This window comes from Boleophthalmus pectinirostris, unplaced genomic scaffold, assembly GCF_026225935.1.
Source record: "Boleophthalmus pectinirostris isolate CB_2022bp ecotype Guang Dong unplaced genomic scaffold, ASM2622593v1 HiC_scaffold_6, whole genome shotgun sequence".
Classification (NCBI taxonomy): Eukaryota; Metazoa; Chordata; class Actinopteri; order Gobiiformes; family Gobiidae; genus Boleophthalmus; species Boleophthalmus pectinirostris.
Window position 1 is genome coordinate 27,855,122 of NW_026571447.1, and position 27,984 is coordinate 27,883,105.

General features: G+C 40.0%; 1 protein-coding gene across 2 annotated transcripts; it reads right to left on the minus strand.

Annotated features, from left to right (window-relative positions):
* Positions 1–89: 89 nt before the first annotated feature.
* shc1 (SHC (Src homology 2 domain containing) transforming protein 1) lies at positions 90–27,982 on the minus strand. 2 transcript variants are annotated; one of them, XM_055163350.1, is made up of 13 exons: positions 27,733–27,982; positions 16,698–16,862; positions 15,942–16,012; positions 14,033–14,096; positions 11,855–11,974; positions 9,687–9,740; positions 9,136–9,187; positions 7,813–7,939; positions 7,024–7,174; positions 6,230–6,287; positions 5,589–5,699; positions 4,653–4,903; positions 90–3,451 (listed from the first exon to the last, which is right to left on the minus strand). In XM_055163350.1, exons 2-13 carry the CDS (start codon positions 16,857–16,859, stop codon positions 3,323–3,325), a joined length of 1,350 nt encoding a protein of 449 aa, XP_055019325.1. In that variant the 5' UTR covers positions 16,860–16,862; positions 27,733–27,982; the 3' UTR covers positions 90–3,322. The 2 variants fall into 2 exon arrangements, with proteins under 2 accessions (XP_055019325.1, XP_020783543.1); XM_020927884.2 differs by lacking the exon at positions 27,733–27,982 and having other exon boundaries at positions 16,698–18,413.
* Between the last annotated feature and the right edge of the window lie 2 nt (positions 27,983–27,984).

A 27,984-nucleotide genomic window follows, 5' to 3' on the forward strand; every position in this document is an offset into this window, starting at 1 on the left:
TTCAAACTTCAACCATGTATGCTACATCTAAAAAAAATAAATAAAAAAATTCTAAAATTCAAAACAGTAAAGACGAAACAAAACCGCAATTGATGATACAATGTATTTATATATGCAATCTATTTTCAGATACAGACACATTTCTCCCCGAAAGTATTAAAACATATAAAGTAAAAATCAAGATCTGTGCACACGAGTTGAAAGTAACCTTTGGCTTTCAAACAATTAAAATTACAACAGCATTATCAACAATACCACCACCCACATTAACAACAAGAGCAAGAACGTCCAAAAAGTTTCATGCAACAAAGGCAACTGTGAAACAACACGAACGCCATAGTCACAGATGGAGCAGAGGCAGGTGGGTCCATTTTAACATCTCAACCACAAACTGACCGTAAAAGCAGTGTAGAACTTCTGATAGGGCTGCTCAATTACTAATCATACTGTTTATGAATTTCACAATTATTGAACCATTCGACTATAAACGTGTAAACAGAAGAAATGTTTTGAATGATATGGGTGATTGTTCTAGGAGTAAAGTCACTTTGCTAATCTACAGAGGCTTTTAAACATGAATATCTAAAAAATATATAAAGTATATTCTTCCTTTTTTGGTTTAAATTTGACAATATACTCAAGAGTTTAAAAAATATGATTTAAATTCTGACTCAAATAATCATAATTTAGATTTTTTTTTTTACTATAACTGAGCAGTCCTAACTTCTGATATTTTTTTATTAAACAATATTTACTGCATAGTAGGAATGGGACGAGACAATCAAGACAAGAAAAGATTTTGACATAATTTACAGTAAGTTCAGTTCACACTTTAGGCCACTCATTTTCTTGTAAAATCTTGTGGCACGAGATTTTGTCCCTTCCCCACTGCATAGTCTGTGTGTGGCTGACCCAGCTGACCCTCTGATATCAAAGTGTTGATGTCGGTTTTACACATGATCCCACTCCGGCCCTGAAAGCTTCTCGATGGTCAAAAAATCCCTTGTCAAGATTGTATCCACTTGTCTCACACACTTTGACATTTAAAGGTGCACTGTGTAACTTTTCTGGTGGAAGATCTGCCACCCTCTTGTCTCCATAGAGATGTTATTGCTTTGCCTTTATCCATAGAAAATGATGCCAGTTGGCAAAGTTACAGGTCATATCTGTGAAGAGTGAGATTGAACACCTGAACGCTTTGAACTGAATAAATGCAAGATAGATTTAATGCCATAATTCCAGGCAAAGCAATAACATCTCCATGGCGACAAGCAAATGAACCCCACCTGAAAATTACATAGCATGTCTTTAGGTGAACTTCAAGAGCCACCTTATATGCTGTGGCGACTAGCTCTGATTTATAATACACAAGTGTAAAATGAAGTGTCCAGCGCAAATACAAAGCTCAACAACCAAAAATGCTATTTACAAATTATCTCAGAAATATCCCTCCAACGGTGACATCAAGTATCTGTGGCTGTATGCTGAATGCAGGACGTGCACTGTGTGAGATTGCCATCACGGACTGGTTTTGAAGATTTTGAAGTTTTTGCGTTGTGGTTTTTACTGAGAGAGTCTCCTGCAGTGAACTACATTTGGGTTAAGTACACAAGGTGACTGCATCGGAGTGACTGCATTGAAGAAACAAGGCACAATTAAAAAGGTTATAAAAACAACATGAAACATAAAAACACTGCAAAAAGTAATATCTGGGCAAGTTAATTAAACACACTTGAATTAATGTATCTTGATTTGAGTGGATTTGACTTATTGAAGTTTTCTGTGAAGTGGAATAAGAATAATTGTATTTAAATTATAATTATAACTTGGTGCACTTAATAAAAGTCACTATTTGCAGTTGAAATAAGAAAAGTAATACATTTAAAACACTATTTTTGCTTGAAGTAAGAACAAATCTTTGGGATGATAATTACATTCTACTCAAATCAAAATAAAACATTGTCAATTCAGGTCATTTGATCTGTCTAGATAATACTTTTTACAATGAAGAGAGGAGGAGAGGCTACAGTGAGCACATATACTCCCCATTGCAACACTTTGTGAAAACAGCACACAGAGGAACAACATTTGGCTTTGAGTCTTGTCATTAGCAGTTCTCCACAAACACTTATGTTAATTAAGCCAAGCCACATTCATTCATAACGTCTAAAGCTAAACAATCCCTCATTTCACAAAACACCATGATACAGAGTAAACCGTTGCTATGGCATAGTCGTTGTCACTGTTTTTGCAGAGGAATTTCAATTGCTTAGACTTACAAATACACATTGCTTTGACTTTAAAAAAAATCTATGCCATTTTACATGAATCGCTCCATGTTTGTACAAATAATCCTCAAACGATTTAACCCAAAGATTGTCAATGCAAACATACGCACAATAAAATGTCAATTTAAATGTTTGTTTGTGGACAAATAAATTGAAACGCTATTTTTGAAGATAGGACCAATATATGGGTTTCTGCTTCCTATTTGGGCGCCGTTTTGAGGATTTTTAACCACTCAATCTGAAACCCAATGAAGACACATTAGCAACCGTTTAGCTCTTGCTTTATACCGGGAATTACCATGGGAACTTCATTAAGCAAGTATATATATTTTTTTTGATGCAAGTGCTGTTTCTCAAGTCTATATTGAGTAAATTAGTACAGATCCTCCCAAAAGTAAAATGTTTCAAGAAATAATAATAATGATGCTTATTGGCATAGCACTCTCCACTTTGCATACAGGTTAGGCTCTACACCAGGTTTACTCCAGGGTCAAAGTTCAACAGTAGAGGGCACTCCTGATTAAATTGGAAGAAACTCGCTGATACATATTCACCAGTCCCAAACAGTCTCTTTAAATAACCGTTGTTTACCGATTACCCACAGCAACAGTCTGAGGAGAGCGTTTCTCCCATAAAGCACTCTTACGTCAGGTCCTTTTCTTAATCCTAGAAAATCTTTGCACAATTTCTCCTCGTACACTCCAGATTTGCATTCATTTCCTTGTTTTCTGCTCAATTGTGAACATTGCAAAGGTGTCCCCCTCTGCTTCACAGTTGGCTGATGGAGTTGCAGCGTTGCGCCCACACGTTCAGGGCTGGTGTGGTCACAGTTGGTGGAATGGTGGACAGAGTTTGGCTTTTTAAACAAATGGATATGTCAAAGCAGCAGCAGAGAGTGAATTCTTTTTCTTTTGGCATTTTTTTGCAGTGCGGAGTGGAGATGAGTTCTAGCGTAGTGTTGCTATGGACACCAGAGCAGGTGTAGATGCACTGTTTGTGGAGATTTATTTATTTTTGGTGATGTTTTTGGTGCATCAGGTTCTGCGCTCCACTGGCTGCTGCAGACACACTTCACTCCCAGCTGATACAATGGGCAGTCTGTTATCCATGTGGTAACTGATCAGGTGACTCACACTTTCAAACCGGTGGTCTTTGGTGCGCACCTAAACGGCGAAAATCAAATTAAAATCTCATACTGAAAGAGAGTCACAGAGCTAGCAACATTAACTGCACTTGAAGTGGCAATTTGAATGGCTGCAATTAGCAAAAAGCACAGGCTGCAATTATGCAAAAACATGAAACATCCTCATTGGGTCTTATTATGCGTAAAACCGGCTAATTCTGTAGTTTATGGTTTGAAATGCATGCGATTCTTGTAATTATTTAGCACGTAGGGACTCAGTGATTCAGCGTTTTCAGTTCCGATACGATACGATAGCTTTAGAGAGACTGAAAACAGCACTTATCTCCTTTAAAATACATATAAAATAAGACAAAACTGATCCAAATCTCTTATGGAGCGGTTCTTTATCCCTCAAAATAACTACAGAACAACTTGTAAATAAAATGTAAATAAAAATTCAAATATTGAGAGACTTTCTGAGTCAATTATGACCAATAAATAGTATTAGTACATCATTGTATATGTTCAGTCAGGATATCAAATGTCATGAACTGATATTTGGAAGCCGATATCCAATCCAGCAATTGTTTTCAGCATCTGCGCTGATATCCAATACCAATACTGTATCGGTGCATTAAAAATTAAAAGTAATAACTGTGACATGTGCTCCTACATATCTATATCTAACATATCCAAATCTCTCGGTACGACATTTATTGTGATATTTTGGCGAGGCTCATATAGTTGTAGATAGGATGCTTTTTTGTTTTTAAAATACATTGACAAGACTTTGGTGTGAGTTATTATTGTCATAATTTCAAGAATTCAAGTAAAACACATATTTTTTCATGCTGTCTGTGCTGAAATGAATCATGGGATATGTAGTTCCTGATGTTTATTAGCTAGTGCTACTATTAAAAAAAATGCATTTAAGCAAAGGAACTTGTAATTCGATATATTGTGACAGCCCACGGTATTATTGTGAGACTTTTGATGAAACAATATCACGATATTTTGGTTATTGTTACATCCCTAGCTTCTACTGTTTACAATAAAAACTGAACACTCAGCTGTGACCCTGATTCACACATTTCCCACTAGCACTGCAGATTTTACTAGGTCATGACCCAGGATATTACTAGATAAAAATACAAAAATAAAAATACAGGGAAATCACTTGACTTGTTCTGGCAAAATGCAGGTGAATGTCCGGGTCATGTATCTGTGAAATCCAGACTCACCACTCCCTCGGGGTCCACCAGCAGCAGGTGCTTGGGCTGCCCCCCCTGCTGCCCCGTCAGGACGTACTGGCCCGGAGTGGTCCCGGACTCTCTCACCAAGAAGTCCCCATCTCTGGTCAGCAGCCGCTCGGCCTCTCTGCGACTCATACTGCCGTGGAACCACGTCTCGCACTGCAGCTGCTCCACCAGAGGGGGCGCTGCTGTAGAGGCACTCGGATACCCAGAGACTCCCAAAGCGTCATCAAACGGTTCTGTTAGAAATTGTTCTTATTGAAAAACTCAGCAAAAATATGATTTCCATAATGACAGGAGAAGTTTTTGGCACCAAGTCACTTTTCTGATGGAAGATTTTTAATGCTAATGCTAAAAAAAAACTAAAAAAAACACCTAGAAACCAGAACTGACCCATATTTTGGCCTGATGAGTCCACCTCATTGTCTCCATGGAGATAGAGAAGTTTAATGCCATACTGTAGAACATTCCGAGCAAAGCAATACAATCTCCACGGAGAGAAGAAAGTGGTGAATCAAAAAAAGTGACCAAGCGCACCTTAAAGCATTGGCCTATATTTTTCCCTTTTTCATAACGATCAAAGCCACTGTAATTCTCTTCTCTGCTTTTAAACTTGCTTCCCGTGCAGCTCTGTTCTTCAGTCAGCCATGTTAATTGGCCCTATAGAAAGTCCAATATGCCCTGCTTCTAATTACTGACCACATGAGGAAATCAATTAATTAAATAAAATAATGAAACCAAATAAGCCATGCAGTATATAACATTTTAATACAACCCGACCTGTCATAGCAAATTCAATCATATCCCTGAGACGGTGAGCTGCATACAGATGAGGAGGCCATTCAATTTCTTTTGCACATGGGTTTTGGTTTGAAAATTGTTCCAGTCAATTTCATTTTAATTATAAGAATATAAAGCACTTACTCATGTCAAAAGCATCTCTGTGTGCGTTTCCATTGGACGCAGCGGGAGCACGAGGTTTATCCACATTCACATACGAAGGATCATCGAAAAGTCCACCTTCTTTGGCACCCACTATCAAAACAACACAAGTGATCAGTTCCCAAGAAGGCATTTCCTGTTATTTCTAATACTACTGTGGGGAAATATGTATCTTCTACGCTCGAGGTGGGTGATATAGAAAAAAAATATATATACTGATTTTTTTTTTAATTGCCTTGAGTGATAATCAAACAGTTTAAAGGCAAATTGATTGAGAATGTCCAAAAATACACCTGTAATTGTCTTCAAGGTTCAAGTATTGCACAAAAAGTGAATTAACCACAAAAGTGCAAAAAGGGCTGTTTATACCCTTGTTTTCAGGATTACAATTACCGTAGTCAACTCTTTTGGTTTGAAAGTGCACAAAATTACCAATCAATCAATTCCAATATTATCTTGCAGACTGTACATCCCCAACTTCTACAATTTTGGTTTAATAATGGTGCACTGAGTTTATCTAAGCCAGTTCTCGTGGGGTTAATAATAGCATTTGGAGAACCTCTTGTAGCTTGGTAACACAGAAGCCTTTTGCTAAAGTTGAGAGCACACAGAACAGGCTGTACCTGGTAGAGGAGGGAGCGGCTGTTTGTGAATGTCAGTCTGACCTGGCTGTCCATACGGCTGCAAACAAAAGCAAAGTTATTATTAATATTAGCATTTAGTCTAGGAGAACAAATAGAAGTTTTGTGTCATGTGGCTAGGATCATTTTACCTAAACCTAAATGCTTTACAGTCCTGTCTGTGAGCACAAATGAGCACAAAGTGGATTTTTGTTTTCATAATTGGTGATATGCTCCACTGACCTGTTTTGGCTTGGTTGCTGTTGTAGGGTTTAGGGACATTTTTATTTACAATAATTGAATCTCCTTTGGTGGATTTTTTGTTCACATTTTTCTATGAAAAATAGTACTTTGTCCATGGAGTTATACTGACTCAGGTCAGGTCATCATTAAACGATATGTGATTGCAAACAGGACTGGGTAAAGGAAAGGAGCTGTAACTGATTTTTACTATAAAAAACAGAACTAGTTAAAGTTAAACTGATAGCAGCGTCTCAGGCTGGAGTAATGCTGACAAAAAGTAGCATGCTCCCAGTGTTACTTTCTGTTTGACCAAAGATTAAAATGCTCTATAATTACACGTAGACAGTGGACACAGAAGTCTCATTTTGATCTTAAAAAAAATATATATTTGTACTTGGAAAAATCTAATTTGTTTCGTCACATGAAATCCTTTGAAGGTTAGTCTTTAAAGTACATTTCCCAGGCTGTGTTGGGGCACGTGTGCAGATATCTCGAGATGTGTTGGGGCATAGATTCGATTAGAGATAGATGTGTGTCCACGCATGTGTTCTCACCAGAGTGGCCCCGGGGCGCGTCCTCATATCGATCAGTCCACCAGGGGGCGGCTGTTTCCCGGGGAAGTTATTGTAGTACGGGACATCAGGAGGAGGAGGAGGAGGCTCTTCATCCTCCTCCTCCCAGGCTGAACCATCGAATGGGGCCATCCTAATCAACACACAGTACAGAGTGTCTCAAACTTTTCACAACAACTGGAGTCTAAGCGGTGCCCAGAACAGTTTGAGAACCATCACACGTGTATTAAAGATGCACCATGTAACTTTTCTGGTGAAGGGTCTGCTACCTGTTTGTCTCTGTGAATATGTTATTATTTTGCATAAACATTTCACAGTATCGCATTCATTAACCTTTTATTGAAGAAAAAAAGCATTAGTCTTGCTTGTCTACAAGTAGATACCCAAGTTTATTGCTCTACTGTTGAAAGCTACAGTTTTTCATCTGATTTCCTCCACCATAAAAGTTACACAGTATGCCTTAAATAAGTGGTAAAAAAACAAACACTGTATACTTCACAGTAAAAAATTATATTCTATGAAATTTAAGAGCAAGCAAAAAGGAAGTGAGTTTTTGTCATTTGGCTTGGATAAAACAATGGTTATTTATTACTGGCTCACAATAGGACAAAAGGGAAGCTTTTATAGATAAGCTTGATTTTTGAGGAACCATCAAGAAACAGGAAGCAGATATACTGTGAATTTCATTTATAGTTAATTCATATTTGTTAGGATTGTTTTTACTTTTTTGTTGTTTTATAGCAGTTTTGTGGTTTATAGCAGTTCGTTTACCTGTCGTGTGGAGTGACTAATTTGGGTGGATTCTTCAGGTATTGTTTGAAGCGCAGTTCGAAAGCCTGACCGATGGTGCTGATGACCTCCTGAGCTAAGCCCTCAGAGCACTCCAGGATGTGGCACGCTACAGGAAACACAACAGTGACTGAGTGATTAACCAAACAGCTGCAACATGAATCAGAGCCCAGGGATTTTAAGGAACAGTGAATAACTACGGGCAATTAGTTCTGAGAGGGGGTCCGTGGTGTACATTCAACTGGGTCACTTATTACAGAACATCTAACCAACATTTAAAGACTTAATAGTACCCAGGGAGTGAGCTACATTATGAGAAGCTCTAAGCATTCACTATCCTTAAGTACTACCTCCTACTATATGTGGGTTTTAGAGTGATGAAAAATTAGGAAAGCTACCAACAGATCAAAGCTAAATATTCATTTTTCCTGAAAAGGCAAATAGTCACCAATAAACATAAAGCTGAAACAAATGAATATGCAGCTTTTTGAACAGCAGAAAACTGCTGTTATTTTCTTTATTGAATAATTTTTATTTAGACTAAGGATTGAGCACTTAAAGCTTCCATCTGTAATTAGATTGGCCAACCCGAAGCCTGTTGTATTCTCTCGGAATGTAACAATAACCAAAATATCGTGATATCGTATCGTCAAAGTTCTCACAATAATATCGTGGACCATCTCAATATATGAAATTACAAGTCTCTTTGCTTAAATTAAGAGTTATGGTGCAGCAATAGCTAAAAAACGACAGAGGGAACTACATAGACCATGATCCTTTGCTCCATTTCAGTGTAGACTACATGAAGGAATAACAGTTCTAAGCACTTTTAAGTCTTAGTTTTTTGGATTAAGTCTTGTCAAGGCATTTTAAGAGGAAAAAGTAGCATATTAGCAGTTTTGTTTGCCTCCACAAAATATTGCAATAAATATCGTACCGTGAGATGTGTATCGTGAAAATATCATACTGAGAGATTTGGATATTGTTACATTCCTAATCGTGAGACTCCCCACCATATCGTGAGCTTTCCTAAAAATATATCAAAATAAAAATCAAACCGTGAGTTTCATTCCGTGACGATATCGTATCATGAGACTTGGATATCGTTACACCCCTAGTATTCTCACATTTCACCACTAGATGCTTTCTACGTTACTGCTGTCTGATAGTGTGCCAGGTGAGACCAGAGAGCAAAGGTGAGCCTGAACTAACTTCTCAATTTCTTTGTATGTACAGGAATGGAGAAGTCGGACTCAAACAGTACAAAACAATGAACGAGGTGTAATATGTAACTGAGATTCTCACCTCGCTGGTTGACGGGGTCTTTGGCCACATATGCTACGTATTCAGCTGTATCCTTGATGAAACATAGAGAGCAGAGTTATAGAAAGTCATGAGGAAAAATCTATAACAGGAAAAAGTCAAGAGCAGGATTAGAATAGGAAAACTGATAGAGTCAAAGGTATGAGTATTTGAGACACTACGGAAGCTGAGCTAAGGCATTGTCTGAGCCGTAATGAGATCATGCTTGTGAGAGAAAGCACCAATCGCCTGTGAGTGATATTCATAGGAACCGACAATGACAGAAGACAGGAAGGAAGTTAAGAAGGCAGAGGAGAAATGGAAACAAGCCAGAGGTCGTGTCCCATTTCTGTTCAAATGCCTCCTCAACTCCTCAGCTGTTTGCCCCACCCACAGAGGAGAAAGAGCCATAGAGGAGAGCGGCAGGCTTCTTCCGATTGGCTCTCTCCTCTCAGAAGACATGATTGACAGCTGAGGAGTCAAGGAGTCAAGGAGGCGAGTGGAAAGACATGGGACATGGACGGAGAAGACAGAGAAAGGCTTGGGTGACTCACGGGGTCTCCTCCAGAGGCGAAGGAGATGGACTGCATGTGATGATTGGCGATTATCTGTGAAGAGAGAGACAGAGAGAGAGAGAGAGAGAAAGAGGGGGGAGAGGGGTGGGTGGAGGTGAAGTGTATGGGACATGAGATGAGGCCATGTGTATGAAGACACCAATGCAAAATAATGTTGATAAAGTGCAGTATTCTTCCAGTGAGCCTGTAGCAGACACGCTTTGTAAACACCAAGTACAGACAATGAATGAGACATCTCGTTAACAGTGGCAGAATCAATACAACACTTGCAAATGGATAACGAGAGGGCTATATTTGAGGCTGCTTTTGTGAATGGGTTTGAGAGGGTGCACTGGGGGGGGTATTCATTACACTGCGGGGACTAAAATCTTTATACACACGATATTCATGGGGATCTGCTTCTTTTATTGAGACAAAAATATAATGAATCCTTTATTATTAAGTCAACAACATGGTCTCAAGTTCAGACAGGATAAAACAGGTTAAGGTTAGGGTAAGGTTAAAGCCATAGTATCTAACTTTTTTGGCCAAAAATATACTAAAATAAAAGCACGCCTTTTTAGTAATAGATGTATTTATTGTATTGAAAACAAACAAAAAAAAACATTCATCCTCAGTCTGAGTGGGCTTGCATCTCGACAAAACAAACTCTTATTTAGCCTTGAGAAGAACATCCTCCTGCTCGTCTCCATGGAAATCTTGTTCCTTTGACTATAATATTACACTGTATGGACTAGGGGTGTGCAGAAATATCAAAATATCAATATATCGTATCATTTAATGTCATGATACAGTATCGATATCATGGGCTGTTGTACCGATATATCGCCAAGAGTATTTATTGATATATTTTACAAAATTATTTTGTTACAGCTACAGTTTTGTTGTTTATTTACAGAAAGGAAACTCATTTATGTAACACATTTGACATTTTCACTGTTTTGATGATTAAAATGGGCATGTTTCATTTTAACTTTGCACAAGAAGTGGTTTAACAGAGACTTTTAGTATCACAGCCATGATTTAGCCATTATTTTTTACTGAACTGTATCGATTCGGAAATATATTGTATCAAATCGAAAGCTCACTGTATCAAGACATGTATCCTATCATAGCCTATGTATCGAGATATGTATAGTATTGGTAACTTCTTAATGATACCCAGCACTAGTATGGAATAACACAAATCTATCTATATGGAGAATGCTTGGAAGTATTCAGAATCAGAATCAGAATCAGATACAATCTTAACTTTCAGTTTCCATGGAATCATGCAGGTGACTTTGCTCAAAAAATGAAAATACCATTATCATTTTAAGCAGGTTGATTAAGGTTAGGATCCGTGTCCAGGAAATGAATGTGAGTCAATGTACAGTCCCCCAAAAGCACGGATACCCTCCCTGTGTGTGTTTGTCCGTATAGTGCATTAATGTGTAGGCTGCTCTTCTCCCTGTATACAATCTCCCCAAAGAAATATAGATCGTTCAGCAGCTATTAACTCATTAGAGGTCTAGCAGGAGGATCAAGTTGAGCCCCAGGGCGGGACAGGGATGAGGATAATGGTTAAAAGGAATTTGGCCTGCATCAAAGACCCGATCAGGCGAACACTACAGCACATTTAAATATAGCTCAAACATTTTAAACTTATCAATAAACATATTTTTTTAAAACAGTAATGCATTTGATCATCCTGACACGGTATGGTCACAATTATGTTATATAATTTTTTGATTCTTGCATGTTATATAGTGTTTTACATGCATATATCAGCTATTTATATCGACTCTTTTGAATGATAGGCAGACTATGTGTGGTCATTGTTAACAAAGTATCCATCATTGAGACTATTTTTGGCAATGTCTGCTTAGTAACAAAGTGTAAATGTATAATAACTTGCATTTAATATTCTTGTCATTACCATAGACTGAAGACACATTTTGTGCGTGGATGTTCAATAGATTCATTTGCAGTGTCCTTGGGCAACACCCAAGAACCAGACACATTCACTTTTCATCAAAATTAAAAGCACTGAACAGACACTAAGAGCCTGGGTTTAAATAAAGACCATGGACTTCTCATTTGGCTGTTTGTTCTAATATATTTTCAGTGCAAAAAAGCAGAGAGTGTTAAGTGTTTTTCAGTCTAACCTGTTTGCAGTCTGAGGCCAGCAGGTTGAGGCTGCTGGTCGAGATGGTGAGGCTGATTGTCATGCCAGCAAACTGCAGGTTACTCTTGCCAAGGATGGACGATAGGCAACGAGAAGAAGGCTGGAAAAGCAAGACACAAAGATTTAGAATCAGTAAAATTGGATAAATCAAGGTGAATTTACATACAATGGGACAATTTCTCTATATATCTCTCCATATATTTACAGTTGTTAATGTTTGTGTAATAACTCAGTTGTCCAGGTAGGATCCAGAGCAAAAGACAATAAAATTCTGTCAAGTGGAAAAAATGTTTTAGAAAGAAGACGTTTCACCGCTCATCCAAGTGTTGTGAAGAACTTAGAATTGAATTTTCTTTTGCCACTCACCTGCTGATGTTTTCACTTTTAAGTTTTTAATCCTCACTGAGTTTATTCTGTTTTAGATTTTATATTATTTTATGTTTTTGTTATGAAAAATAAACTAGAATATACTGGAAAAAAGGAACGTTCCAAATGCATAAATCAGTGGATCAATGGTACAAAATCCGGCTTTATCCTCTCCAAAACTCTAGTCATGACTACCAGCTTCCTGTTATATGCGACATTTTGAGGACTTTTACCATTCAAAAGATATATTTATTGTATTACTTAAAAACTGTTTAATCACTATGGCAAAGATCCAAATTTTTATTCCCTCTGAAACCAACAGTTATGCCTATGTGAAGAAAAAAAAGGGGGAGTACAGGCAACTCGCTTTTCAAAGCACAGTTAGCTCGTGGCTATAACCACTGGCTACAGTACCTCTGACTTGCCTAAAATAAACCCAGAGATCCAGAGTGACACAATGTAGGAGTTGTACTTATACTAGTTAGTGACTACTCCAAATATGTGAATGTGGAAATGCCTTTGTGTGGGGGAGTGGGAGAACAGCTGCAATTGTGAAAGTAATCTCATCTTCAAGGCCAACTGTGACCGACGAGGAGATGCCAAAAGTGTGGGTCAGATAGCAGCCCGTCTGTGCCAGCGTCAGTCTGCTGGCCCCACTCCAGAGCAGCTCTCAAATAAAGTACATCGTGAGAATCGCCAGCAGCATCAGTGAAGAAACATCACTGCCGCATTAAAGTGCACAAGCCTGAGGTTAGACTCTTTTCATTAACACATAGAGCCAGTTAACATCATTATATACAATGTTACTGCTACTGTTATCATTAAATCACACCTAGTTTTTTTGGCAGTTTTTTTTATTTTAGTGAAGTTTATATTTGCACTTCCTGACACAGGCAGCAGATATGAAATATGCAGAGGTAGAAATAACTTATCTAGCAAGCACGACGGTAACAAGAGCCAAGTAAACAGCACAACAGTTGATTTGACTATTACAAAATAAATTACAAAACCTTCATTTTGGAGGTCAGTAAACTGCCTCACTTCCGGTGAATAGATAAAAATTTCCAGTGTTGATGACATAAGATAGAAGTATCTCATTCGATAACTCAGTGCTACTTCCTGTATTTTCGTACTTTTCTTCTCACCTTTTTTTTTTACCCTGCAAACTGCCTCTTAACTCATGTAAAACTATGATAAATATTTACTTCAGATACTATACCACCAAATAAGAATTAGAAAAACATGAAAGCCTGTCATGTGCACTTTAACCTCAGTCCAGCTAAATCAGAACATTTTGCCCAGTCCGGTCTATTCTTGTTGGAGACAGCGTTTCGTCTGCACGGCCAGACATTCCTCGGTCAAACTGGGGAAAAGGAGCAGTGTTCTGGATTTCAACCACCTGTTTTATGGACTGTTTGGGTGGATGTTTTTAGCATTACAGGAATATTGTTTTCAGGCCCTCTGGCAGCCATGCCCGCTAATCTTCTGTACAGGGCTACTCGGGCTGGCTCCACACCACTCCACGTCTTAAGCCTCCCTTGTGACAATAAGCGAGGGAAAAGACAGAGATGAGAGTGATTGGTAATTACCTGCAAGTAGCTGGCTAACCACAGCAAAATCAAGCCAGATGTGTGTGTATGTGTGTGTAGGAACAGTGGGACAGGATAGCCAGCTGACCACAGAATGGATAATCAAACTAAATTCAGCTCTTATGCACAGGCCCTTTCCACTGCTGCCCACTTAAAGAGTATAAATAAATAATGGGCGTGTAGACCGTGTATGTGCTGTGTACCTTTCTCCTGCGCTGGGCTCCTTTGGCTCCTGGAACGGCTTCACACACCACAGAGATGGCCTCCCTAAAACAATCACAAATTTGTTACAAAACATAACCAACAATACCATTTCTGCAACTTTAATTATTTATTTTTTTCTTTTATTACTCTGATAGTTGCCCTGATCTATTGGTAATCTGAAGGTGTACTGTGCAATTTTTCTGGTCCTTAAAGATGTTGTCTGTAATGCTCCAAACTATGGCATTAAACTTATCTAGCAAGTTATATACAAGTTTTATAGCTTCAAATACATGCATTCTTACTGTGAGCAGGGTCGCCTCTTCACAGATCTGACCTGTAGCTTGGCTTAGTGATGTTACCTGCTTATCTCCATGAAGGTAGTTAACTATAGCCCCTTAACGCCTGAATTTAATGTACATAAATAATGTTTTGTGTGTGTTTTTGTCCTTAAAGTAGATGGTAAATTAAGTTGAGATGATTAATTTATAGCAAAAAAATAATACATTGAAATGTGGGTATGCTGCAAATTTGCGACAATTAGAAACGAGAAAAAAGTGCTTGCCAAAGGTTCCTAGGAAGGTAATGCATATGCTCTAATCGTCAATGAATGCAGCCACTACCTCGACTTATATCTTGTTCCAAACGGTTTGTCGCATATTTGTGACGGTCGGTGTTATAAGGGGTTAATGCCATACCGTGTGACATTCCAGGCAAAGAAATATTACCTCTGTGGAGATAAGCAGATGGCAGACAGCCCACTAGAAAAGTTGTGTAGTGCACCTTTAAATCGTCTTTATATTGTTCTTGCGAGCTACTGCGGATCAATAAAGTCTAAAAGTCTAAGTCTCACACTCTGTCTAAGGATTATAATTATGTGGGGTAAATGAGATCTGGCGGCAAATGACTAAGTTTATTGTGCTTGGCAATTGCCTCGACCATAATGACTCCCATCACTACGGAAACCAGAAGGAAACCACCAGGATTCCAAATGTTCGGAATTAACAGCTAAGGGACATGTACACAAACACACAAATAGACTGTTCACGAGACATCACATTTTCAAGCCAATAATTTTACGGCCAATAGTTGAAAATAGAAATGGAGGAGTTAATTCTATCTGTAATTACTGGACCCTTACCCATTAAAACTTACATATATTTAAAGTCTTCTCTGTACACAAACAGATACAATTATTTACTCACAACTTTGTCAAAAAATAGTAGCAGCATTATATAATCATACAGGCACAGCTGCTGACAGCTGAATGAACTTTCAGTGAAAGTATGGAAAGTTTGTGGTCTTACAGAGTTCTCATAAACAGTTCCTCACCACATAGAATAATATTGATTTGCCCCATTTTATATTTTGACACATACGATGTGAACTAATGTTATCATGATACAAAAATTTCAAACTCAATTTCATTATTAAAGAAAAGGCTTGATACTCAATATGTTCCTTTTTTTGACAATAACATGCAATTTTCAAGACATTGTAATTTCTTTGATTTTATCATGTGGTCTACTAGTTCTGATGGGGATCAAGATTAAATAATGTTTTATTTATGGGATATTTTCAGTATCAATATCATGTTTAAGTGAGAATGAAGTTCTTTTACTATATTCTCATATTTCTTTTCTCATATATATATATTTTTTTCTCATATTCTTTTTCTCCCTTTTAATTTTTTTGAAAAACCCTAATGTGAAAACAACCCCTGGGAAGTGTCAGACAGATGTACTGTCAAAACCTTTCACAAGAAAAGAAATGCGTGGTAGATACAGGAAGTGGCACAACTGGTCAGATTTGCTGTACACTGGCATGCGCATGTGGCTTGTGTTTTTCTAATTCAAACCACACTTTTGACACCTCCCACCCACATGAGCTTAAAGAGAGAATAGTCTTCACCTGGTGACCTGCGTTCTGGTGTTGAAGTCTAAGGCCCGCATGGACTGAAGCACCTCCACACAGCCCATGTACTGCACCAGGAAACAGGAAGATGACACGTTAGAAAACAACATTTCCTACATGGAAAACACTGTCTCTCAAAAGGACTCAAGGGGCAGATAAAAATGAGACACTTTTTCTCATGCGTCATTTAGGTAATTTCTAGATTAGAGAAGAAAAAAGAATCAATATTTTAATCAAGTTAAATTAAAAATGTTTGTATTTTGTCTGTATTAGTATTAAAATATGTGCATATAAATTAATATAATAATGATAATTTGCATGTCACTAATAAATGCCAAACACGATTTAGATACTAAGAATAACGCTTGATACCACCCCACACCCAAATTTTATTTTCAACACAGAATAGTAGTAGTTTCTGCAGCACTGAGTATATATATAGTTTCAATATTAGTTTTAGTATTGATTAGTATCTGGGGACAACCCAGCCAACATTAGAGTAGGAATATTAGTCATGGTTGTGGTGTAAAATGACCTCGTGAAGAGCTGATACCAATTAACATAAACATGAATCATACTACTTCTACACTCTTCATTTAAAACCACTGAACTAATTCCCCAAAGCTTAAAGAAGAAGCCTGGTATTAAATATTTCCTCTACCTCCTCTATAGTATTTTTAGAATCAGAGGATGTGGGATGTTTTAAGACCGTTGCTCTATATTTTGAGTGGACAGTGAGTGCCAGCTCCTTACCCGTACACTGTAGGAGACGCCGGAGGTGCTGACCACATTGTCGGAGTGGAGCCAGCCGCGGGTGGGCTTGTTGACAAAGGAGCCATGGCGCGTCCACTCATCTCCCCCCAGCTGCCCCCCTTCCACGCGGGCCCGCCTGGACGCCACTCCCAGCCGGTTCATGTCCTGCAGAGGGGGGCGAGGAGGGGGAGAGGGGGCGGTTAGTACTGGGACAGAGAGGTGAGGAGGAGGGGAGGAGGAGGAGCCCGGGCTGCTCCTCTCCTCTCCCACAGACTCAACAGGTGCTGGAGGGAGGTTCTGCGGCCTGCCCATGGCCCTGAGACCTGGGAGTAGAGTGGCAGAGACTCCCAGGCGCAGAGAGGCCATCCTGGGGAAGAAGGAGCACAATGTGGTGGGACTGTTCTCGGCTTGGCGTGGGGAGGCCGGGGGGAGCATGGGCGTGAGAGAGGAGGAGGACAGGGACGAGGGCAGGCCTGGAGAGGGGGTGAGAGGTGTGGTCGGGCTGCAGGCGGGAAACGGCGATGGGTTAGAGTTGGTTTCATCGGTGGAGCTCAGAGATTCACTGCGAAAGTGGGTGTACTTGGTTTTTGGGACAAGCTCCATTATGAATGTGCAGTGTCAGTTTTTGCATTCATGAGAATCCACTGTGCAGCTACTCATTTAAGAAGTTTTGCTTCTGTTTTAAAAGTTTTTCTCGAGAAAGATGCCTTGCCATCTGTTTTTGGCGCTGAGAGCAAGAGACTCATCCATCTGTCTGGTTACGACTCCTCTGCTCATTAACCAGCAGCCAAAGGGGCGACCACAGAATTTTGTGTCCACAACAGAAGAACAGTTACTGAAGGTGAAAGTAGGCTGCCCCAGTTAATGGTACAATACAGAAGCAGAGATGTTAGTGCAACAGCTCTGAACATGTTGTCAACAGTTCAGTCAGCGAGGCTGGTCCTGATCTTGAAGGTTGATGGCACGATCTTAGCTCCATAGAATGCTCATCTCTGAGTTCTGTTGGTAAAACTATATCTGTGAAATATTTGATTTCAAATGCTCTCAAAGAGAGACTTTTCCAGCTGTTACCAGCACCATAGAGAATCGACACAAGTGATTGTCTCTCAGCGCTCACACTGAGGGCTGAAGTCTTCATGCACTAGGATTACGTGTGTGTGTTGGCATGTGCGCAGATGCATTTGTGAAGACTCCTCTTGGCAGCTCCTTCCTGCTCGTCACAGGCTCATAAAAATCCTATTATCAGCCAACGAGGAGCTCTCACAGAGCGCCGCACACTGGCAACACCTAGCAACAAACAATGCACAGCACCGATTGGTTGATTTTGAACTTGCAGAGTGCAATGATGCCCAGAATGGCTAAAGATTAGAAAGAGACATCATGGTGTATGACTACTTTGCAGTGACAGGTAGTCACCATGTTCCAAAGCTCTCCCTCTCTTCACTCCCTCTCTCTCTTCCTCCACACTATCTCATGGCCTCTCTGAATCGCCTGTGCCTGCTCCCTGGACTCCTCCTCATCCCTCCTCTTCCAGATTACTTCTGGCTCTTTGCCATTCGCTACACTTTTGATTCCTTTTTCTCTGTCTGTGCGCTTCTCTTGGAAGTCCTCTCTTTTTCTCCACACAATGTAGTCAGCGAGCTTCTGCCGCTCCAGCTCCTCAGCCTTCTCTCTGGCCACTACTTCCTCTCTCCTCTTCCAGATAATCTCTCTCTCCCCCTCTCCCCCTCCCTCGTCTGCTCGCCCGTTCTCCAGGCTGTCCTGTTTAACAGTCCCTCTCTCCAGTAAAATAAGTGTTAGAAAAGTGTTATGGTTAGATTCTGGGTGTCTAGGATCTCCACATGGTTATCTTCCCTATACACTCAAAAGAAGAAAGTGAAAAGTGGGTAAGATTTTCCCAACAGCGCAGGGCCTCTTCCTGACTCAAGTTCTTGATATGGCTGAAGGCTGCTGTGGTTTAAGTGGGATCTCTAAACGTGGCAATGTTGGTCAGAGCACCATTCGAAGCGTTACATGTGTGTGGACACTGCAGCAGCACGTGGTGATGTAACTCTACAGAATGTAGGTCATTGGCTGTCGACTGGGTTTGTTATGATGGTTATGAGACCTGATTAGTCCAGTTTGAACGAATAACTCATGTTCCCTGAACAGCAGTAAAACTACTTCAAACTGAATGCTTTATCAGCAGCACATACACTGGAGTTATAAAGAGCTCTGCTGCAACCATGTGTTACGTGCACCGTGATATCCTGCCTTGTTTACACCAAGTTCTCTATAGTCATTTACCTGAGAGAAAAACATCAGCCTCAAATCATATGCTCAAAGAAAAGGTTTTCTGTTCACAAAGGCTTCCCTCTGTATCTAAGGCCAAACTGATCAGTCTTTAGCTCTTTGATCAACTACAAACTACAAGACAAAAACAAACTTTCTGCATAGTCCAGCCTATAAGGCAAACAACAGTCTGTTTACAATAACAGTCTCCTGTGAAGTCCCAGCAGTCTGACTCAGTACAGCGTACACCTGCAGCTCAGAGCCATATTTACACACTCTGACCTTTCACCTGACAGAGCACACGCCTTAAAGTCGTGGACTCATTTGGCTCCAGAGTTGGAGAAACACCAAACACTGAGCAGAACACAGCCTGTAGTGGGAGCAGAATGTATCATGAAGGAACAGTCGCCTACACCAGTCTAGCACCACAGACACCCAGTCTAGCGTTCAAGCTAGTGGTCCATCTGCTGTTGGCCGGAAAGCACCATAAAGCCTCCAGTCACGAGCACAGCAGAAGACTGAAGACCCCCAAACTGTACACAAGTATGGCTGAAACAGTCACAAAGGACACTGATTTGGATAAGGGCATGCATTAAACAGGAGACTGTACACAAACCTTAAAAATTTATAAATGCTGTAAGTTTATTTCTAAAAAGGCAAAAGTATTAAACGTGCATTGATAAATCCAGGGTGTTTGAAAAAGGAGTAAGAGCCCTGGTGTTAATGCCTGAAACACAGTGTAGGTCCGGTGTAGCAGATGCAGTGACCTTTGTGGGGTCAATTTGCCTCCACAAAGATAAAGACACCGCTAATGATGCTCATGGAACTAATGAAGCTAATGTTTAGTGATTAGTGAATAGTGATCAGTGCATCTGCACTAATATGTACAAGTGAGCTCAGTCATACAATCTAATGAGACCCGTCGTACTGATCTCAGCATCAGTTTGACTGATGAAGATGTTCTTTTTGGGAACGGGAGGGGGGCAGGTGACCTGAAACAACCCTGAATCTCGGAGACTGCTGCGCTCCGTAAGAACAAAGACTGTTGGCTGAAAAGAGTAGAAACAAGCCAGACAATAATAATATATACAGTTAGTTCATAAAAAGCACCTTTTGAAAAAGACAAAAACAGATATTTTGCCTGTTGTTGCAGCACGTTACTATGACAACAGACATAAAGAACAGACTATCTGTCTGCTGAATTTATATACAGAAGTCCAACAGCAAGAGTTTTCATTCAAACATATAATGTTAAGGGTTCAGTTAAAGTGGCAGGGAGTAGATGCTGCATCAAAGACTCAACATTAAACCTCAATGAGAGGAAAAACTCTTGGCTCCAACAACAATCAATAAGAAGCAGGAAGTGATCAAAGTTTGACCGGCATCACAGCACAGAAAGCCCAATCAATGTAGACATCCCAACACTGGCCGCATGCACCCACTTCAACATCTGCATGTTTGATAACAGACACACGATGGCAAACCAGCTTTACAGGACAACGCGAATGTTGTGAAAACCTTGCATAAAACAACCTGAATTAATTGCACTCAAAAACAACAATGCAACACATCAATAGTTAAGAGAACAAAGAAATAAAGGAATTGACCAAAAATTTACAGTCTATTTTACAAATACGAAAACTTTTTGCCTATACAGTATAAAAATCAAAATTCAACACTGATTTTGCCTGTTTAGTGAATGGCAGCTCAGTTAAGAGTTTATTTTGGTTTGGAGAGCAGGCGGTTGATTCTCCATGGTGATGATACAGCTGGTTCAGAAGTGACATGAAAAGCACATGAATGTTTAAAGAGGCAGGGCAGTCCGGTCACTCGTCCTCTGCTTCCCCTCTCTCCTCCTCGTGGTTCTGCTCTGGTCCCTCCACTCCCAGGGAAACGCGCTCCTCCACTGATCGCTTCTTCCGCTCGGTTAATTCACTTATTCAGACCCGGCTTCTTCTCTCCATCAATGCTCCGGTCGCTCGCTCCTCTGCCTCTCCTCTCTCTTCCTCAGCAGATGGTGGAATGGCACAGCTCCCAAAGCGGACAATGGCACTCCTTCATTGTGCTCCTCCTGCCCTCATGTCTCTCCCTCTCTCTCTCTCTCTCTCTCTCCACCTCTTGTTTGTTGAAAGGAAGAGCAAACTGTCTGTCCTCCCCCTCCTCTTCCTCCCTGTCTGGGTGGGTGATGCTGCCTTCCATGCTCTCTCTCTCTCTCTCTCTCTCTCTCTCTCTCTCTCTTTCTCTCCCCTCTCTACCACTCTTGCTCCTTCCTGTTCACCCCCCTCCCTCTCCTTTGCAGCCATGTTCATTTAGCGCACTGTGTGTATATGTGCATGCTAGCTGCGAGACTCTGCACTTAATACAGTCTGAGAAGGAGACGATGGAGAGAGGGATGAGAGGAAAGAAAGAAAAAAACATTATGTGGGGGCATTGAGGGCATACCATGTTGCCGTTTTCAGACTCCTGCTTTATGCATGTTGAGTAACCTGAGAAACCAAAGGAAAAGGCAGGAGATTCCCCTGAGGAATTGTAAATATATATTTCAATATTAGAAAAACAAATATTCCCAGTGCTGCTAGGTCTCTCTAAAGAAGCGTTCATTACCAAACCAGTGATAGTTTATAATTATAATGATTTTACCGTCGCAGAAATCCCATTGATTGCCCTAGGAAGCTAACATGAAGCTAAAAGCAGTGCTAAATAAAGTTGTACAGTGCGACAAAGAAGTGTATAACAACAAGTCCTTAAATGACACCCCAAACATAAGCGCGCCTGCAGTACCCGGTCTGGCCACCGTCTCGCCTGGTGGATGTACAGGATCCAAATGGCTGCAGAGTCGGGGTGTCATTTGAGGTAAAACCCACAAGCGGTGAATGGAAGAGGATAGGAAGAGGTGATGTGAGTACACGGCCCCCTCCACCAGCACTAGTCTACTTCAAACTAAAGGAACACGTAACACAGGTGGCTCAAGGTGGCTGAGTAATTCTGAAAACACTTTTGGGCCGGTGGTTATTATGAGTCTGCAAGAGTTTGAGGCAATAGAAAGTTGGACTTCTTTGTTTCTTGTGAAAATGCAGTCTTGCAGAATTCGAGTCTTGCTGATATTGGAAGTTTTAAGCCAAAATTGTTGCTATATTCTCTTTTGTTTCCCTCTCAACGGTTTACACATTGAGTTTTGGGGGAATACATTGCATATGCTTATTTGGGCTTGGGAGTGTTACATGGAGCTTCGTGTCTATAAATCAATCTTAGAAACAGTAGTAGAGTGTACAACAAATAACTTATATTCTTCTATTATCGGTTTATTCTGCCATTTATTTGTTGCAATTCAGGTTTTTTAATCATACTGTCTCTTTAAAAATTGGTTTACCTTGGTTTATCTTGCTTTCTGCCACAGGCATAAAGGAATTTCAATCTTATCGTTTATCGCAATATTTCTCTGTTGCAATATCCTGCTTCAAAATTTGTTATCATGATGAGTAAATGTAATTCAAACTGTAATGTGTTGAATATACATGGTTTAAAACACGGAGTAGAAAATGGTTTCATCATCTTTAAGCTTTGATTTGATTGCTTTACTGGCAGCATACCAATTTGGCAATACTAATGTCGCAATCCATAAAAGTACACATCATTTAAAGGTGAACCAAGTAACTTAACGGTGGAGGGAACTGCAGTGGAGAATCTGCTTTGTCTGGAATCTTCCATGGCAAGGCATTAAACCTGTCTATCTCCATGGAAACAAGCAGATGCTGTCAGATCTGAAGCTATTCACTGTAAGAATGCCGTTTTCAAAGTATTTTGGGCAAATAAAACACCTGTAAGGATGGAGGATAGATATGTTTAATGCCATACTGTGGAACAATTTAGGGAAAGCGATCACATTTCTCTTGAGGCAAGCAAAGAGTCGACCACCTGAAAAGTTACATAGCACATGTTTAAATACAAATTGCTTGATTAAGCAAAGAGTTTAGGGAATCAGGGACTGTTTAGATTGCTTTTTTGCATAATGTACCTTTGCCAGCCTTTCACCACTGTGCCACTGTAAGTTGTATCATTGTCTTACCATATAGTCCATTGGATGTCTGAGAGCCTGTTACCCTAAAAACACCAAATCGCACATCAGCACAAACAAAAGCACAAGACATGGACTCAACAGCGGCAGGATGAAATGCTGTCCTCCTCCCAGCATGCTCCGCTCCCCAGGATCAGCTGTGGGGAGGGTCATGGGACCTTGTTGATAAGTACAGCCCATTGGATCAAGCATGCACTTATACGCAGGCAGCATTAACATGAGGAACAAGCAGAGCAAAGCTGAGACAGAAAACTGTTATATAGTTACATAAAGCGTGATTAGGAGAAGTCTGTGCATGTTCAAACAAACTGTGGAATGACAGGAATTGACTCAAACTGATACATGTGAAAGATGTTGGCGTCTTAACTTGCCCTCTGCTATTTACTGCGTCTTTCTAGTTCTGGTTGGTCAAATTTTATCACCATGTTCAACTTCTGCTTTTAACAGTGTTGGTTTGCATATTTTATGGTTTTACACCTAACCATTAACGGGAGTCCAGAAAGTTGTGAGTTCGCATAACATACAAGCTAGAGACAATTGCATTTTACAAAATCATTAGACTAGAAGATCAAATTAACCTAGATACTGCGTGTGAGGTCTTCTTGTCAGTTTTGGTAGTCGTCACATACACACAACATGTGAGCTGGCTATTTTGGGTTGTGCCAATTCTTCGCGCCACCCCCACAAACCGCACTCCTACGGTCTCCTCTTCCTGTCACCATCGTCTGCCTATCTGCCTACAGCCATAAAATATATAACACGGTTATTTTCAATGTGGTACAGTCAGTATAGCTATCCAACTTCAAATAAAGTTCCTGAGATCTCATAACACGTTCCATACCAAGTGTTAAGATTTCTAACTTGGACCAATGATCTATGATGTAAACCTAAAGTCACAAAGCATGTTTTTATGATCGTCTTCCTCCTGTTTTACCCCACGCACAACGGACGACCTCAGTGTTTTATCAACTTATGAGAATTAGACTTTACTTTGGCCAATGGAGTTGCAACACCTTGTCAATGGTACTAGACCACACATACAGCTCACAGCTTTCACTCCACTCTCACCTGCTGCTGGCTCACCATGCTTTTCAAAAGATACTGACCTCTGCATACCAGCAACAACCTGCAAAGGCTTTTTGGTGAAGCTCTTTTAAATGAGTCCATCCCAAAATTCGACCAATTCAAACGAGTTTACAGTTTTCTTTGCTTTTCTACCAAATTGTCTTTGAGGGAAAAACTTTCACTTGCAGCCATATGTACATTACACATAACCATGAAGAAATATGTGTTACACTTCATGTCACATTTCAGTGAAAATATTGTAATGTAGTGTAATAATGTAATAATATAAGTATACAGGAGCATAGTTTTTATTTACATTTTCTCCATTGGAATTTGCAAGATTAATTAAGTTCTTATCTCATATTAAAACCAATTAAATGCTTATCTTCTTATCTTATGATTAAAACGTAACTTTAAAGAGAAAATCCAGTCACAGAAGATGTAGAATTACTGTTAACAAAGCAGACTTTGGGTTTGTAGTTTGTTGGGAGCACTGTATTCCTGCTGTGGATTGAACAAGTCCTTAAATGACACCTTTTGTCGTTGGATAGCTGCAGTACTGTGTCTGGCCACCGATGTCTAGCGCTGCGTTTGATCAACCAAATCCCCCTTTACTGCAACGGAGGTCATTTAAGGTAAAACCAACACAAGCTGCATAAAATACACGAGAAAACGTATCTACATTTCCAAATGGCATAGAGCTAATGGAGATTTGAATTGGAGATAAATCTAAGTGACATATCATGGCCGAAATCATTAACACAGCAAATGTAAGAGAATGCTGAAAAATATTTATTATTTTATCTTTCAGCATTGCAGGGATGGTACTTTGGTATTTCTCTGGCATCTCTACAAGTTCTATAGATTGAAAACTTAAAGGGTATCCAATGTTTACTTGTAGTAACACTTTCCTTGTTGTCAAAAATGGACTAAAAGTAACTTTAAAAACTGGAATTCTGTGTCATGTGCTCTTAAATATGAACAATACATGGTGGCAAGTAAGTAGTTAGAAGTATAGGTTTAAAAATCTACTGCTATTTTATAATTTATATTCTAATTGGGTAAATACTGTAAATTTCAATATGATATCTTACATAGCCACCTCTAGTTTTGCTTGTTCAACACTGTACAGCTAATCCACTGAGAGAAAAACATTTCATACGCTTTCTGCTTCTTGACTTAACACATTGAGGCACAGGACTTAAGCCACCCTGGTTGACTGAGTGTCATGACGATTGTGCACGCTGCAGTGAGCTGGAGGAAACAGACTTACTTCTATTGTGTAGAGAGGTAGAGAGGGACAACCACATGGTCCAACCTCAATAACAAAAGTACCACAGTTTTTTCCAGTGCTCACAAACAAGTATCTCTAAAACAGAAGACGGACACTGCCAGACAAACACACCCACACACCAGACACACTACTGCATTTTGTCTCTCATGCATCTTGGTAGTGGTGATTAAAAAAAAACCCTGATAGATTCGTTCCAACAGACTTTCTAAAATATATAAATAATATCTCGTATAGTTTATGTGTAATTATTACTGTATTCATTCACGTTACAGTAAAATCTGGCAAAAAAGTTGAGCTTTTCTTTAAAAATACAGGTAATGGTGGAATAATTTTTTAAAAACTGTGGCAAAAGACTGGTATTATTCAACACATACAGCCACAAGGTCATGTAACAAGTTAGTCACTAGGAAAACTCTGAAATGTGTTTTGTAATGATCAGTTTGTCAATAATTTAGCAGCCCTAATAGCAAGTTTGTGGACATAAACCCTAGAAAAAACTACGTACTTTGTTTTTGTACATTGCTTTAACAAACAGCACCTTACACAGCGAGTAATATTGACTCCTGGTTTCCTGCTGAGACGTCTTCAAAATCTAGAACACGATGAACCCTATTGATAAAGTTGATTCTTCTTCAGTTTGAATGTGGGTCAGACTCCAAGCACCATCGCACACACCTGTCACTGTGAAGCCTCAGCCATCACTGTCTGCCTGTCTACAGCTGAGTGACACCAGCAGAGCACCACTGGACACGTCCGGATCTCATCAAGACACCCTAATAGAGTCGGTCAGACACTACACTTTGATGGACTGTGTGTGTGTGTTTGTGTCGACATGGCTGGATCCAGTGTGTTTTTCAGACCAGCTGTTGATGGACTCTACATTCCATCAGAGAGATAACTTGACCATGTGATATCATGACAGTGGGCATAGGTCTGAGCAGTGTGGCTGACTCTGATAAGACTTAAACCCACCTCAATCATCTCACCAAAAGTCTCTATTTCAGTTCGTCTTGAGCATGCTTCTCCAACTGTGGTGCTGTAACACTTGTGGTAAGAATATTATTTCTGGTGTTGCAGAAGTTCTCCAGTTCCTATTTGTTAATTTGAAGGCAAATGTATTCTCACTTTTGTTCTCCTGAGAATTAGTTCCTCTACAATAATAATAATAATGCATTTGTCTTTTATAGCCCCTGGGGTAGACTGACTGAATCGAGGCCGCTAACTGGAGCCATTGGCCATCAACCAGCACCAATTACTCACTCAAACACCCCATTCACTCTAGACAACGTGGGTGAAGTGTCTTGCCTATGAACACAACAACAGTGCGCTAAAGCCTCTGCTGGCCCATTGTGGCACTCAGTCTTTCCACAGGTCTTCCATCCAAGCACTAACCAGGCTCATCCAGCCCTGCTTATTTTACCATATCAGATGAGACTGAGCATCGGCGAGCTGGTGTGACCACATAGAAATCTGGTTTAGCCCTACAGACCCACTATAGTCCTGTTATAGCCGTGGTTTTGATCTGGCGGTACTCGGAAAGTCAAACATTTTCTTCGGTCAGACAGTACTTGTGACAATACTTAGAAGAGGTGATCTAGAAATAGTCTGTTGTCTTTCATTCATTCACCGCTCACTCTTTCACACTGACCCTGTTTCAACAAGTGTGTTTGTCTTATCATTCTCTATTGATACGATGTGAACTGCAAAATTAGTAACCTGAGCCAGAATTTACTGTGCATAAAGATGTACAGATATCTCCAATCAAACACAGCAATAACAACTTGGGTCTGAGACTATCATCTATAGGCTATAGGCTAAGGCTATAGGCCTAGAATTGATAATACATAGCTGTTTTTTAGTCAAAGCAAGTAAAAATATGTCAGCTTTTTAATACATAGTTACAAGATGCAAAGTAACTCTTGATACAAATCTATTGCAGAACAGCTGTGTGAAACAGAATATGGGTTTCTGCTAGACCACTATAGTTAGGCCTTTATAACATATTTACACAACAGAACACTGGCTGCTTTACCTGGCAACTTCTTGGCCCTAAATAAGTTATGAATGCATTTTAAGCCTTGCACGTATGCCAGTGTGCTCCTGACCAAGTTTCCACAGAAACACCACAGAGTACTTTGTCTAAATGTTAACGCACGACTGTACAGCGCAGAACAAAGCTCTGCTCTGAGACTGATTTTAGCGCACACTCTGAACTTTTCTCTGTGAGCTTGATGGTTACGTTACTATTACACTAAAATATTGGCGTACAGCATGCGCAGTAATCTAAACCATGCCCCCGAAAGTGTGGTCAACTAAGAAGAGGAACTTACCAGCTCTCCTTTCCCTCGAGACGCCCCTCCTGCCCACCAAACTCTGGCTCCACAAACTCAAGCTTGGTTTCATCTAACGGATAATAACCTCGGTGGTTTTGTCGCCGGACGTAACACTTTTGATAAACTTTGTCCGAGATTGGTAAAAACTTCTTCTTTCCTCTGTCTTTCCTTCCTCCTCCCCTGCCTCCCCCTCCACGGTCACGACACAAGTCACTTCCGCGAACAAATGGTAACGTCATCTGGCGGCCG

Excerpts from the sequence above, each read along its gene's own strand:
- shc1 (XM_020927884.2), bottom strand. The coding sequence starts at position 17,300 with ATGGAGCTTGTCCCAAAAACCAAGTACACCCACTTTCGCAGTGAATCT. Across the intron at positions 11,975-14,032 it reads GAGCCCAGCGCAGGAGAAAG|CCTTCTTCTCGTTGCCTATC; the intron begins GTACACAGCACA and ends TTGCTTTTCCAG. Across the intron at positions 9,188-9,686 it reads TCGCCTCTGGAGGAGACCCC|GATACAGCTGAATACGTAGC; the intron begins GTGAGTCACCCA and ends TGTTTCATCAAG.